The sequence below is a fragment of the Melospiza georgiana genome, chromosome 21 (assembly GCF_028018845.1).
Source record: "Melospiza georgiana isolate bMelGeo1 chromosome 21, bMelGeo1.pri, whole genome shotgun sequence".
NCBI lineage: Eukaryota > Metazoa > Chordata > Aves > Passeriformes > Passerellidae > Melospiza > Melospiza georgiana.
In genome coordinates, this window is record NC_080450.1 from 9283218 (window position 1) to 9296826 (window position 13609).

At 47.6% G+C, this 13609-nt stretch overlaps 1 protein-coding gene across 1 annotated transcript in view; it reads left to right on the forward strand.

The window, feature by feature from the left end:
• The window catches only part of EVPL (envoplakin), a 28873-nt gene extending 21777 nt beyond the window's left edge, over nucleotides 1-7096 (forward strand). The window contains exons 18-22 of the mRNA XM_058038603.1: nucleotides 1128-1278; nucleotides 1863-1946; nucleotides 2032-2142; nucleotides 2758-2850; nucleotides 3647-7096. Coding sequence (XP_057894586.1) covers nucleotides 1128-1278; nucleotides 1863-1946; nucleotides 2032-2142; nucleotides 2758-2850; nucleotides 3647-7096 — 3889 coding nt within the window. The remainder of the gene's footprint in view (nucleotides 1-1127; nucleotides 1279-1862; nucleotides 1947-2031; nucleotides 2143-2757; nucleotides 2851-3646) is intronic.
• Nucleotides 7097-13609: the final 6513 nt, after the last annotated feature.

Below are 13609 nucleotides of genomic sequence, written 5' to 3' on the forward strand. Positions count from 1 at the left end.
CACAGCTTTCTGCTGTTACAGCTCCTTGATTCAAAGGCCATATTATATTCTAAAGTCCCAGCTCTCAGGCTGCCACAGCTCTCGGCTGTCCTCTCTTCTATCATGCCAGGGGGGTTCCATACCTTCTTTCAATGTTTTCTTATGGCTGCGTGTTCTTCATCACATCGGGGTCACCAGCTGTTGTAATCCTCACAGCAGTGCTGTTACTGTCTTCTCTGCTGAGGCTCCTCTCCAGCCCTCTCTGAATGCCTCACCCCCTTTTATCTCAGTTACCTCCACAGGCTACAGCTGCTGCCCAATTAAGCACATCACAGCTGCAGCCCATTTACAGCAACTAGAATCAGGGCAATACAATTCAGAGATCACTGCCATACATATATTTACAATACATATATTTAGTCAGGCCCCCACACCCACCCATGGAGCATCCCTGCTCCTTCAGCTAGGGTGGAATGGTGTGACAGTGTTCACAGGGGTCTGAGGGTGAGGGAAGAGACAAGGATCTGACTCCATGTTTCAGAAGGCTTGATTTATTATTTTATGATATATATTATATTAAAACTATATTAAAAGAAGAGAAGAAGGGATTTCATCAGAAGGCTAGCTAAGAATAGAAAAAGAATGATAACAAAAGCTTGTGGCTTGGACAGAGAGTCCAAACCAGCTGACTGTGATTGGCCATTAATTAGAAACAACCACATGAGACCAATCACAGATGCACCTGTTGCATTCCACAGCAGCAGATAACCACTGTTTACATTTTGTTCCTGAGACACCTCAGCTTCTCAGGAGAAAAAATCGTAAGGAAAGGACAGACTGTGACAGGCTGGGGCAGGGTCAAAGCCCTGAGTATGTTCTGCATTACAGGACCCTGATCCCAACCCCAGTCCTGTAATACTGAGAACCAGGTGTGTCCTTCTGTGCAGTTGCCACCTTCCTATTCACAGCACAGGCTTTGAGCTTCCAGAGTTGTGCTCCCCACTCAGGCATCAGCTGTCACCTCCTTGTTTTTGTTATCTTGGTGTTTGTTGTGGTGACATTTTCACCTTTCACCTTCCTCCCTAGGAACTTGCACATGAATCTTTGCCCTTTCCCTTAACATTCCTGTCCACTTTTGTGCTGTGCAGAGAGAAGACCCTCAGGAACATCAGCCTCACCTACCAGCAGTTCCAAAACTCCAATGAGAACCTGATGTTCTGGATGAACAACCTACCCAAGCACCAAGTGAAGACCACTGATGGGCCAAGCCAGATCAATTACAAGCTGCAGGCACAGAAGGTGTGTTCCAGGGCAAGAACAGCCTGGAACTTTACAGGGATGGGGCAATTTGCTTGTGAACAGCACATGCAAAATAGTACCAGCCAGCTCCTAGCTGTGTGCTCCCCACCACAGTGAATGAACTAGAGAAGGATTGCAGCTCATGGATGGTGTTACCTGGTGTATCTCACCTTGCTGGGTTTATCTGCAGTGCTGATGTCTTCATCTGTGCCCGTCACCTCCAGGCTGAAATCTTCTCCATGGAGAGAACACTTTCAGATCCTGAAATACTGCACCTCAAGCTAAGATGTTGTATCCAAGTCCTTAATTTTTCTCCCCTTGAGCAGACTCTAAGCTCACTAGCTCAGACAAGGAGTTGTGGAGGTCTCTGTGTTGGCTGTTATTTGTCTTATTTGTGATAAATCAGTGTGAGAAGTCCTAGGCAAGTTATAGCACAGCTGAGATACCCTAAAACCCTGGAGACTCTTCCTAAATGTCTTCCTGTTGCCATCATTTCCTGAGCTGAGCTGATTCTCTAGGCTGCAGGAGTATTGCTGGGCAGCTGGGTTTCAGAGTGTCCTTAACACCCTGTGTGTCTCCTGCAGAGGCTGGTGGAGGAGATCCAGAGCAAGGAGCCTGAGAAGAATGCCCTGATCAGGCTGTCCCAGAACGTGCAGTCCACACTCAATGTAAGGATGGCTTCTCCCATTTGTCACTCCCTAAGCATTTCACCCCAGAGATCCCTCCTGATTCTCGTGTGTCTGCTCTGGACAGGACTATGAGTTTGAAGCAGGCAAATACAGCTCTTCTCTGGACCCTTCCCTGACTGACTCTGCTGCAAAGAGGCTGCGGGTGACCCCCCTGCAGGAAAGCATCCAGGCCCAGGTAAAATGTTAAGATGAAGACACAGAAACCATTGTCCAGCTCATTAGCCATGCCCCAATGTCCTCTGCAAGGCCTTAATCCACTCTTACAGCCACCACTGGTTATGGTCCTAATCCCAGAGTCAGAGTCCTCAGGGATCCCTTTGTCCCTGGGCCAAAGCAGCAGGGACAGATCCTGAGTGTGAGATCCTGAATTAGGGCTGTGCCTGGCACCTTGGTTGAGATTGGTGTTGCCTCCTCACCACATTGTGTATGAAGATAAAACTTACAGGGTGTGTGTGTGGGGAGAGGAAGAAGCCAGAGCTCCTCTGTGCTCTTCCCAGTTCTGCATCACCTTGAGGCTTTTGCCAGCTGCTCTCCATCTGTGAATTTGGAAGACTGGGCCCTGTGTAGGCCTGCAGGCATCTAACAGGAATTCAAATAACAGGGACAGGATCTCCTGCAGGAGTCCTTAGACTCTGTGTCTCTCTGAAGAGTCAGATGGGAAGACACTAAACTCTAAAACTATGACATACACAAAAGTGGTCCAGGTGAAAGGAGGTGTGGCAGAGTCTGCCATGCAGCAGAGCTGTGTCTGGGTGAGGGCACAAGGCTCTCACCACTCTTTCTTTTGCAGGAAAATGATGCCACCAAGCTCTACATGGAGCTGGCAGCAGAAAATAAGCAGCAGCTCAGCCGGCTGGAGTTTGCCAAGAAGATCGTGGAGAAGGTACCAGCTTAGAGCTCACTGCAAGAGATTGGGGTGCTCTAGACTGGGGTTCAGATCTGCTCAGCCTGGGGCTCCCCCACCCCTCCCTGAGACTCCACATCCAAGTGTGAGGAAGGACAGGAATGGAAGTCCCACTCAGAAAAAGACCACAAGAAACCACAGTTTTCACTGAAACTGGTCTTGGGTTGTGACTCCCCATCACCTCTGGTGGCCCTCAGCTCTTTACTGAAGCTGTAGTTTATGCTTGGAAAAAAAAAATTAGGGCTTATAAGTCCAGTTTTCTTAGCCATAGCTAATCAACCATCACAGACTGAGAATTTCAGATTTTTTTGTGGGTGTGGCTAGAATGTAGTGCTCACAACCTTCTGGAAACCCTTCAAAGCAATAGGATTTTTACACCTTTCTAAGGTTTGAACCACCTGTAGCAAAGGTCTCAGGACCAGGTGACTTTTAGTGGGTTCAGGAAGCACGAGAGATTAAGCTGGGGACTGGCTGTGATGCTCTCCCTTGGCTGCAGATACAGGGAGGCAGCACAAAGCACCTCTGGGGGCTGATGCAGCACCTCCATTGAAGGGGAAGACCCAATTTCTACAAATTCATTTCCCACACCACCAAGTCAGTTGCTTGAGGTGATGTGGTTGTGTCCTCACAAATTTACAAACAGCTTTATTTGAAGACTGCCTGAGGATTCTGTGCCAGTCCATGCCATGTCATTTAAAAGGTCTCTGAGTCACCTTAAAAGAGTGGCTTGGTTTGCCTGCCTTTTTTTAAATTTTTTTTTTTTTTTACCTTGCAGAAGGAAGTGCATGAGGACATTGAAGCTGTACATGAGCAAACCCAGAAAGCTGAAAACAAAGCCACAGCAAGCAGGGAATCTGAGGGGTTGAAATCACAGCTGGAGGAGGAAAGGAGGAAAGTGGCCAGGATTGAAGAGGACCTGGAGGAACACAGAAACAAGCTGCTGATGTTGAAAACTCAGAAGCCCATTGAAAGAGTGGAAGAAAAAGAGGTGATTGAATACTACAGAGACCCACAGGTGGAGAGCAACCTGTCTAGGATGGTGCAGCAGATTGAAGAGGAAGGCAGAAAGAGGCAGAGCCTGCAAGAAGACATTGATGTGATGAACCGTAAGCTTGCCCAGATGGAGAGCGAGAAGAAGGTCGCTCCTGCCCAGCTCCTCACCAAAGAGATCACAAAAATTGAGAAGGATCCAAGCCTGGATGGCCAAGCAGCCAGTCTTCGTCAGGAGATCAAGCATCTCCAGGAGGAAAGCTTGACTGCTGCTGCAGAACTTGAGCAGCTTAAGAGGGAGCTGCACACGCTGGAGCGAAAGCAGCCCAACATCCGAGAGAAAGTGGTGGTGAAGGAGCTCATCAAACTGGAGAAAAACCCAGAAATGCTGAAGTCTGTTAGGACCCTGCAGTTACAAATAGACGAGGAATCCTTCAAAAGGAAGTCTGCAGAAGATGCGATAGTGAAAGTGAAGAACAAGATTGAGGAGGTGGAAAGACTGATTGAAACAACAGAACCCAAAATTATTGTTAAGGAGGTGAAACAGGTAGAGCAGGACCCAGAGTTATTGAAAGAGACTTCCAAGCTGAAAACTCTGATTGAAGAAGAGAGGAGCAAAAACTTGATGCTGACAGGTGAGCTGGGAGAGCTGCAGACTCAGTACAGCATCGCAGAGAAGCAAAAGCCCAGGATAGAGGTAAAAGAGAGAGTGAATGAAATCTTCCTGGTGGACCCTGAAACAGAGAGGCAGATTGCACACCTGAAAAGGGAGCTGCAGGAGGTCACTCTGAAAAGGACAAAGATTGACAGTGAAGTGGAAGAGGCCTTAGCAGAGCTCAAAGTCCTCAGGTCACAAAAACCAGAGGTGGAGTTTAAGGAGGTCATAGAGGAGGTGGTGAAACATGAAAAGAGCCCAGAGATTCTCAGAGAAATTGACAGGCTGAAAGAGCAGCTCAATGAACTTGTGAACACCAACGGCAGGACCCAGGAGCAGCTCATTAGGCTGCAGGGGGAAAGGGATGAATGGAGGAGGGAGAGATCCAAGGTGGAAACCAAGCTGGTCAACAAGGAAGTCATCCGCTATGAGAATGATCCACTCCTGGAGAAAGAAGCCGATCGCCTGCGTCAGGAGGTGCGCAACATGTCCCAGAAGAGGAGAGCTGCAGAGGATGCCATCTATGACCTGCAGAACAAATACATGCTGCTGGAGAGGCGGAAGCCAGAGGAGAAGGTGGTTGTTCAAGAGGTGATACTGACCCAAAAGGATCCAAAGCTCCGAGATGAGCACAGCAGGCTGAGACGCAGTCTGGATGAGGAGGTGAGCAACAGGCACCGCCTGGAGCGCGACGTGCAGCAGGTTCGTGTGCTGGTGGAAGAGCAAGAGAAGCTGCTCAACTTTCAGGAGGACCGAAGCAAGAGGCTTGCACTGGAGAAGGAGATGAGACAAATTACACTGAGAATAAAGGAGCTGGAGGAGAGCCCAGCCCCAGTGCAAGAAAAGATCATTATGGAAGAAGTGGTCAAGCTGGAGAAGGATCCAGTCCTGGAACAGTCTGCCAGCAACCTGCGCTTGGAGCTGGACCGGGAGAAGATGGAAGTGCTGAACTTGCAGAGAGAGTGCAAGAACCTGCAGGTGCAAGTCGATGTCCTGCAGAAAACTAAATCCCAGGAGAAGACCATCTACAAGGAGGTGATTCGAGTGGAGAAGGACAGAGCTCTGGAGAGTGAACGTGCACGCATCTGGGAGCTGCTGAGCAGGGAGAGGGCAGCCAAGCAAAAGGTAGAAGAGGAGGTACGGCGGCTCCGGGAGAAGATTGAGAGAGCTGAAGGCATGAAGAGGACGTGGGCTCGTGAGGAGACGGAGCTGCAGAAAGCCAGGAACCTGGCCATCCAGGAGAGAGCCAACTTGGAGAGTGAACTGCGGGAGCTGGAGAGGCAGAAGCAGCAGAAAGTTCTCTTCCTTCGGGAGGAATCCAAACTGCTCAGCCAACGGACTGAGAATGACAGGCAGAAGAAGAAGCAGCTGGAGCACGAGGTTTCCCTGCTGGAGGCAGACATCCTTAGGGAGAAGGACCAGATCTACAACAAGGAGAGGTTCATTCGGGATCTCCAGTCAAAGGTCAACCGTGAAGAAATCAATCATGAGACCCAGATGAGAGAGACAAACCTCTCCACCAAGATCTCCATCTTGGACCCTGACACAGGGAAGGACATGTCCCCGTACGAAGCGTATAAGCGAGGTATCATAGACAGGGGTCAGTACATCCAGCTGCAAGAGCTGGAGTGTGACTGGGAAGAAGTCACCACCTTGGGCCCAAATGGGGAGATCTCGCTTCTCCTTGACAAGAAAAGTGGGAAGCAGTATTCCATCGATGATGCACTAAGGCTGAGGAGGATCACAAAGGAGGAGTACCAGCTGTACCGGGATGGCAAGATTCCCATCTCTGAATTTGCCTTGCTGGTGGCTGGGGAAACCAAGCCTCCCTCATCCCTCTCAATTGGTTCCATCATCTCCAAATCCCCACTCACATCACCCACCACCCACCAAACCCAAACCTTCTTCCCCCCAGCCTCACAGAAGGGCATATGTGATGACACATCCCCCATTGCTGGGGTGTACGACACCACCACCAACACCAAGTACAACATCAAGACTGCCGTTGCCAAGAAGCTGCTCGATCCCATGACAGCTCAGAAGCTCCTGGAAGCCCAGGCTGCCACGGGGGGAATCATAGACCTCATTTCCAGGGACCGGTTCTCGGTCCATAAGGCGATCGAGAGGGGGCTGATTGACAGGACCTACATGCAGAGACTCCTCAATGCCCAGAAAGCTTTCACAGGCATTGAGGACCCAGTGACCAAGCGGAGGCTGTCTGTGGGGGAAGCAGTTCAGAAGGGCTGGATGACCAAGGACAGTGCTTTCCCCTACCTGCAAGTCCAGCATCTAACTGGAGGGCTGATCGATCCCAAGAAAACCGGTCGCATCCCTGTGCTGGAAGCTGTCCAGACGGGGATGATAACGAGCAACCTCGCCAACAGGCTCCAGGATGAGTCCAGCTATGAAAAAGATCTCATTGACCCTGTCACTAAAGAGAAGATCAATTACAAGGAGGCCATGGCCCTCTGCCAGAAGGATTCTCTGAGCCACCTGCTGCTGCTCCCAGCTGCGTCAGAGGGGTATCAGCGGTACCACCAGGCGAGCCGCTCCCCCAGGCTCTCGCGGTTCAGGCATTGAATGGACCAAGGCACTTAGTGGGGCTGGTTCCTTCAGGAGTTCATCCCTTCAGAACACCTCTCCCTATGGAGGCAGCAGGCTCCCAGCAATGGAGCATCTAGCATTTAGGGCTGCCTACTCTTCTCTCTTAGCTACCTGCCTCCCAACACAGCTCGGCCGTGCGAGGAAGAAAACGTGGTCGTGGGCCTGCCACAGAGGGGTCCCCACAGCCCCCAGGTGCTGTTCCCTGATCAGCCCAGAGAGGGGCTGGTTGTGAGAACTTCACGGGCAGTAGGTTAAATGTGGCTGTGCCCAGAAAGGGGGGAGAGCCAGAGTGTTTTCCAGTTGGGTCATTCTGCATGCAATAAATATAGCAAGTGAGAGTCTGTGGCTGTGTTGTCTCTGCAGGCTGTGGCTGAGGGCACAGCTACTCCTGCCCCATGCAATCCCATGCCCTGCAGCCCAATCCACACAGGTTTTGTAGACTCTTGCTCTCCCTGATCTCCCAGCACTAAACCCCTAAAGTCCTTCTGCCTATGAGTCCATATTTTTAAAGATTTTGTTATATTTGTCTTTAAAATTAAAAACCAACAGGACTTTGCTTCCTGACCATTTGGACACCTCTAAAAGAGGGAGTTGAACACCAAAGGGGTACAGTCCCACCAAAACAGCACTGAAAAATCTGCACTTGCTATTTCTTTAGGTTAACTAAAAAGATGTTACTCCTCTGTGTAACTGCCATCACCTAGTCCTTCCTGAAACAAGCAATTCTCATATCCCAAATGTTCTTCCCTAGTATCTACCCTATTGTGGAGCATCCCCTGGGTTTATGGGAGGAGAAAATTACTTTCTATTCATATCAGCTACTCCTTCCCCTCTCCCAAGGGCTCTTTTAGCTGATGCTATCCAGGAACTCCAACATATCCTAAATAACCCACAAAAGTAGAGGTTTTCTCTCCCTTCTTCACCCACCAGACCAGCAGCATAGTCTCTATTTCCATGTAGCCCAGCTGGAATTTGAAGTCTGGGCTCCAGGAAGAAATGGTTCCCAGTGTGGCAGGCTCAGCACACTCAGCTCCCATGACCTTCCTAGTGGTAGGTAGTGCCCAGCATTAATAATCTGTAACAGCAGGTTTCCAGTCTGAGATCGGCCCAGGCTCTGGCCCAGGCTCTGCAGGGTCTCTGGTTATTGTCAGGCCTGTGGCTGCTGTTTGTGGCCATCTCAGCTGCCATGATTGCTGGGAATCTGTTGGTTTACAACAGGGAAAAACCATTGCACACAGCCCAGAGCATCCACTCACTCCCAGCCCGTTTCCTTTGGTAGAACACTGCTGCTCTGGATCAGCAGCAAGGCCCTGGAGCTGGGCTGCCATGGACTGCAGGAGCTCTGCTGAAGCACAGGAGCATGGCCAGGTGAGGATCCTGTCCCAGCACAGCCCAGAAGCCCTGGAGCACTGCAGCTCCCAGGAATCCTGGGCTCCCAGCCCTTGGGAGCAGCCTCTGTGTGCCTTGGCTCTGCTCCCCTGGGCTGGCTGAAAGCACAGCAGCAATCATGTGCCCAGCAGGTGAGTTTGATCAGCCTTCCTCACCCTGCTCTGGGGTCATTAATGGTTTGGGGCAGTGCTCTGTAACTACCAGACTTGGAGCTGGGGTAATTAGGCAGGCAGTTAATCACTTTGGACCAAGTGCTCCCTAAGTGCATGGCAGGAGGGATTTACCTGGGTTGGGTGAAGTTGTTAAGAGATGATGAGGTGACTGAGCAGTTCAGTCTAGTCTGAAAAGCACTCACTAAAAATGCTTTTGTTTGCTGCCAAGCACCCCTTATCTGCAGAAAGCAGCTCATGTCATGTCCTGATGTGTCCATAGGAAGCACCACTCAGCCACAGGGCTTTCCCCAGACCCTTGTGAGTTGCTCAGGAGGAGCCAGGTAGGATTTTTGACTTTTCCTCCCTTCCCAGGCACAGGGTGATGGTGCTGCACTGTGCCTTTCCCAGAGCAGTTATTTCAACACAGTTGCTGTTCCCTTTGCTGGCAGTGGAGTTGGTAAGAAATGTTTAAATTCAAGTCAGTTGCTTCAAATTTTGGGCTAGGTTTGCTCTAGTGTTTTATTTATGTTTCTGGACTGGATGAATGTCCTTGGTATTTATTTTTACTGCAGATCTTTTAAAAACAAAACAAAAAGGAAGCTCTTCTGCAAACAGTTTGTCTGGTACAACATGAGCATTGTTTGCATAGAGCAAACAGCACTGCATTGACTTTACAGCATGTATGCAAAGGCAGGGAAATGATTCCCACAGCAGAATTCATCCATCTTTCCATGGATTCATCCACACAAATGTGCCTCCAAGCTGGCTGTCACCACACAGAGGCCATGAGATGCAAAAGCACAGCTGTCAGGTTGTGCTGAAATTGGTTTTTTTAGATTGCAGTTACTAAAAGACCACATGTGTGTACCTGTATGAAAAACAGGAGTGCAGAAGTTTGGCTTCTGTAAATTAGATGTGACTTTTGAGTATTTAAACAAGTAGAACATAATTCTGAAATAGTGTGTGGCAACTTCAGGTGGAAAGCAGCCCCACACTGAGACTTCACTGGGCTGCAGAACCATCAGTCCCTTGTTCTGTCACTGAAATTCCCCAAAAATTGAGTAAAATAAAGCTCCTTAACACCAATGTAGTGTTAAGAAGAGGCATAATTTATTACAGGATAAGCTCCACCTAACGTGCACATGATTCTCTACAAGTGTATTGCTTATATACAATCACCACATGCATATTTTAAGTGTCCATTACCATAAAACCCTCCCCATGCTCCCAGGTTCAGGGGTTTTTATAGCTTTGTTTTGGCTGTAGCTGCATTCCTAAGCCAGATGTTTTAGGAATTCAATAGGTACTTGCTGAGAAAGCAGCTCCTGCATGCCCCATTTCTTTTTGCTAAAAGTACAAAGGCACAGCAGAAATTGGATTAACCCTTTTAGTATCAATTCCCCCCTCTGAAATATCTCAAATTTCTTAAGGCCATTTGATAAGTTCCAACTCGATTTCTATCTATATAGAAACAGATATATTCCCACAAGATTATGACTGATCATTTTGCAAACACAGCCAATAGCAGTACTGATAATTATTACAACTACAATTACGGTTGTGCTGATTTCCAGTATTCCAGCAAGCCCTCCTGTCAGAGACCATCACACTATTCCTTGAAGAATTTTATTGAACCAATTAGTTTCAGGATAGCTTTGCTACCCTCAGCAACTGCCCACATTTTGTGGTCTCTGGAGATCATCTGTTACATTTGGGATGTGTACACACAACGTTCTCCATCCAGTTTTAAATATCCACAACCCCCTTCTTCTTTGGCCAGCAATAGATCCAAGGGCATTCTGCTTTGTAAAGTCAGATTATCAGATTGAATCACCATTGACAGATTTACAGGGATAATTCCTCAAGGAATAGGTTCCCCTGCTGAACTGGGGATAGGGAGGTAGGCTGTAATGCTGGACAAATTGTTCATCTTACCAAACCCTTGGATTCAAGTCAATATTAAATTTTCTTCTTCATTTACTTTCAAACTAAATTCTCTTCAATATTAAATTTTCTTCAAATTTTCTTCAGAAAAATTTCATAATAGTTTAAAATTATTTTTTAAGAAACTTAAAATAATTTTAAAATAATTTTTAAATTCTTTTATCTCCACCTAAAGATAAAATAATTCCCATAAATATTAGTCTATACATTTTGCTGCTCCTTTACAGATGTCTTCAACATTTTCAGCTGGAAGGGTCTGGTGTTTTCCATGATTCAGTCTGAGTCAGGAGTCCTCTTAATTTGGAGCAATGTATCCAGGAGTTAATTCCTTTCTCTTTCACAGCTGGTCTTGTAGTCAAGAGAACCAGAGAAGGTCCTTTCCACTGCTCCTGAAGGGGCTCAGGTTTCCAGATCTGCATAGGTATGTGATCCCCAGGCTGAAATGAGTGAACTGGGGTGTCTAGGGTAAGAGGTTCTGAGAGAATGACAAACCTTTTTTGTTCATTCAAGGGTTTCCCTAATAAAATTCCCTAATAAAATTAAATATTGTTCTCTTTCCCAAATCCAAATTTGTTCCTCAGATCCAGAGAAAGCTGCAGCAGAACATGATCTCCCAAACATCAGTTCATATAGGCTCACCTTCAGGTGAGTGTGGGGCTGTACTCCAACTCACAGCAAGCCTGGTGGTAACTCACAGCAAGCCTGTGGCCATTTTAAGAAAACCTCCTGACACATTTTGCCAATCTGCCTCTTTAAAGTTTGAATCTTTCACTCAACCCTTCTGCTAGATTGCTGTCCCCATGGAGCATGTAAATCCCAACTCTTACCCAACTGCTTACCAAGTTGCTGTAACACTTCCGATATAAAATGGGGGCCCCTATCAGTGACATCCCAATAGGAACTCCTGACCAGGGTATGATCTCTTTGAGGAACACCTTGGTGACTTTCCTGGCCTTGGTGCAGCAGGGGAAAACTTCTGGCCACCTGGAAAAGGTGTCCAATGAATAATACCAGGAGATACCAGTATTGTTGTTGGTGTGGCAGTTCAGGAAAAACAATTTGCCAGTAATCCCTGAGGGTGTTTCCTCTGTTAGTGATCCACGGAGGCAGTCCTTTTGAAATCAAAGAATTATTTTTAAGATATATCAGGTACTTTTCTGTAACAGACTTGACACCTTTTGTCTTAGGGACACTGGTATCAGAGTCCTTGGACCAGTCACCATAGCACTGATTCCCCAGTGGGTTTGCTGGTATTTGTCCTTGACAATTTGCAATATCACTTGGGGTGAGACTATGATCTGGTTTTTGGGAGTTATAAGCCATCCACCCTCTCTATTCTGGGCTTTTAGGTAAGTTGGTAATTTTAAATCTGCCTGGCTATACTCCTGGGAGTGAAACAGCTTTCTTAGGTATTAATGCCAGGATGCCTCGTTGTGCAACCTCTTGTGCAGATTTATCTGCAAATCTGTTTCCTACAAGAATTTGGGAATCCCCATGCTGGTATGCCCTGCAGTGTAGTACAGATATTTCTCTGGGCAACTGGGTGGCATCAGGGAAGGACAATATCTCTTGTGTATATTGATCAGAGATCCCTGTGCTGTTAATAGGCCTCTTTCCTTCCATATGGTTCCATGGGCATGAACAACTCTAAAAGCACATTTTGAGTCAGTCCATATGTTTACTCTTCCTCCTGCTGCCAATTCCAGGGCTCTTCACAGCACTGAGCTCTGCCTGCTGTGCTGAGGTGTCCATGGGCAGTGGTGCAGCTTCTATCACCTTGGCTGGTGCCACTATGGCATAGCCAGCTTTTTATTTTTCATCTTGCACCAAGCCACCTCCTTCTGCAAAGAATTCTGGATCTTCACTTGGTGCATCTTGTAGGTCTGGTCAGCTTACATGAGCTTGCTCAATAGTGTGTGGGTAATGGAGGGTCAGTTGCTCTTCTCCTTGCTTTGGGATGTTCAGGACTTGGGCTGGATTTACCACTGTGGTTACTTTCAACTCCACATCTTCTTGCTCCACTAGAACATTCTGATATTTCAGCATGTGCCTTGGGGAAAGCCAGTGCCCCCTTTTTTGGCAAACACAGTGGTTATGGTGTGTGAAGTATGCACTGCTATCTTTTGTCCCAAAGTCAATATCCTGGCCTCTTGGATGAGGAGAACAGTGACAGCCACAGCTCGCAGGCATCGGGGCCATCCCTGGCTGACCTTGTCCAGCTGTTTTGAAAAGCACCCCACAGGAAGTCTCCCACCTTCTGAGCCAGAACTCTGAGGATGGGGTGCTGCCATTCCTGCCCAAAAAGCTCAAAGGGCTTTGTTAAGTCTGGAAGTCCTAAGGTGGGTGCAGACATCAGGGCCATCTTCAGGTGACAGAACAAATGTTCACCCTCAGGAGCCCAAATCAAAGGTCCTTTGGGGGCCTCCTTTAAAAGCTCAATGATTTGACCAAAAGCCCATAGTTTAAAACCCACAATCTTCACCATCCAGCCACAGCCAGGAATGCTGTTAAATCTCAGGCAATTGCAGGTTGGGGTACTCAGCAGATGGCCTCTTTTCTGTCCATTCCCAATTTCCACTGTCCTGGTATTATTTCAAGCCCTAGGTAAAAAAAAAAGCTCATGATTTGAGCTTTTTCCCAAAATACTTTGTAACCTCCTTGGCCTAGGAAATTTAGAAGACTGATAGTCAATTCCATGCACTTTTCATTATAAAGAAATCACCAACATACTGCAGGACCCTTTAGGGTTCTCCTTTTTCCAGGTGTCTAATTCTTTAGCCAGTTGGCTCCCAAAAATCGTTGGATTATTTCTAAATCTTTGTGGTGACACAATCCAGGTAAGTTGAGTCTTCCCACCAGTTTGAAGATTTTCCCATTCAAAGGCAAAAATGCCCTGGCTTTGCTTACCAAGAGGTGTGCAAAAGAAGGCATCCTTCAAACCTATTACTGTAAACCATTGGTGATATTCTGTAAGGGATGTTGATAAGGTAAAGGAACTGGCTAG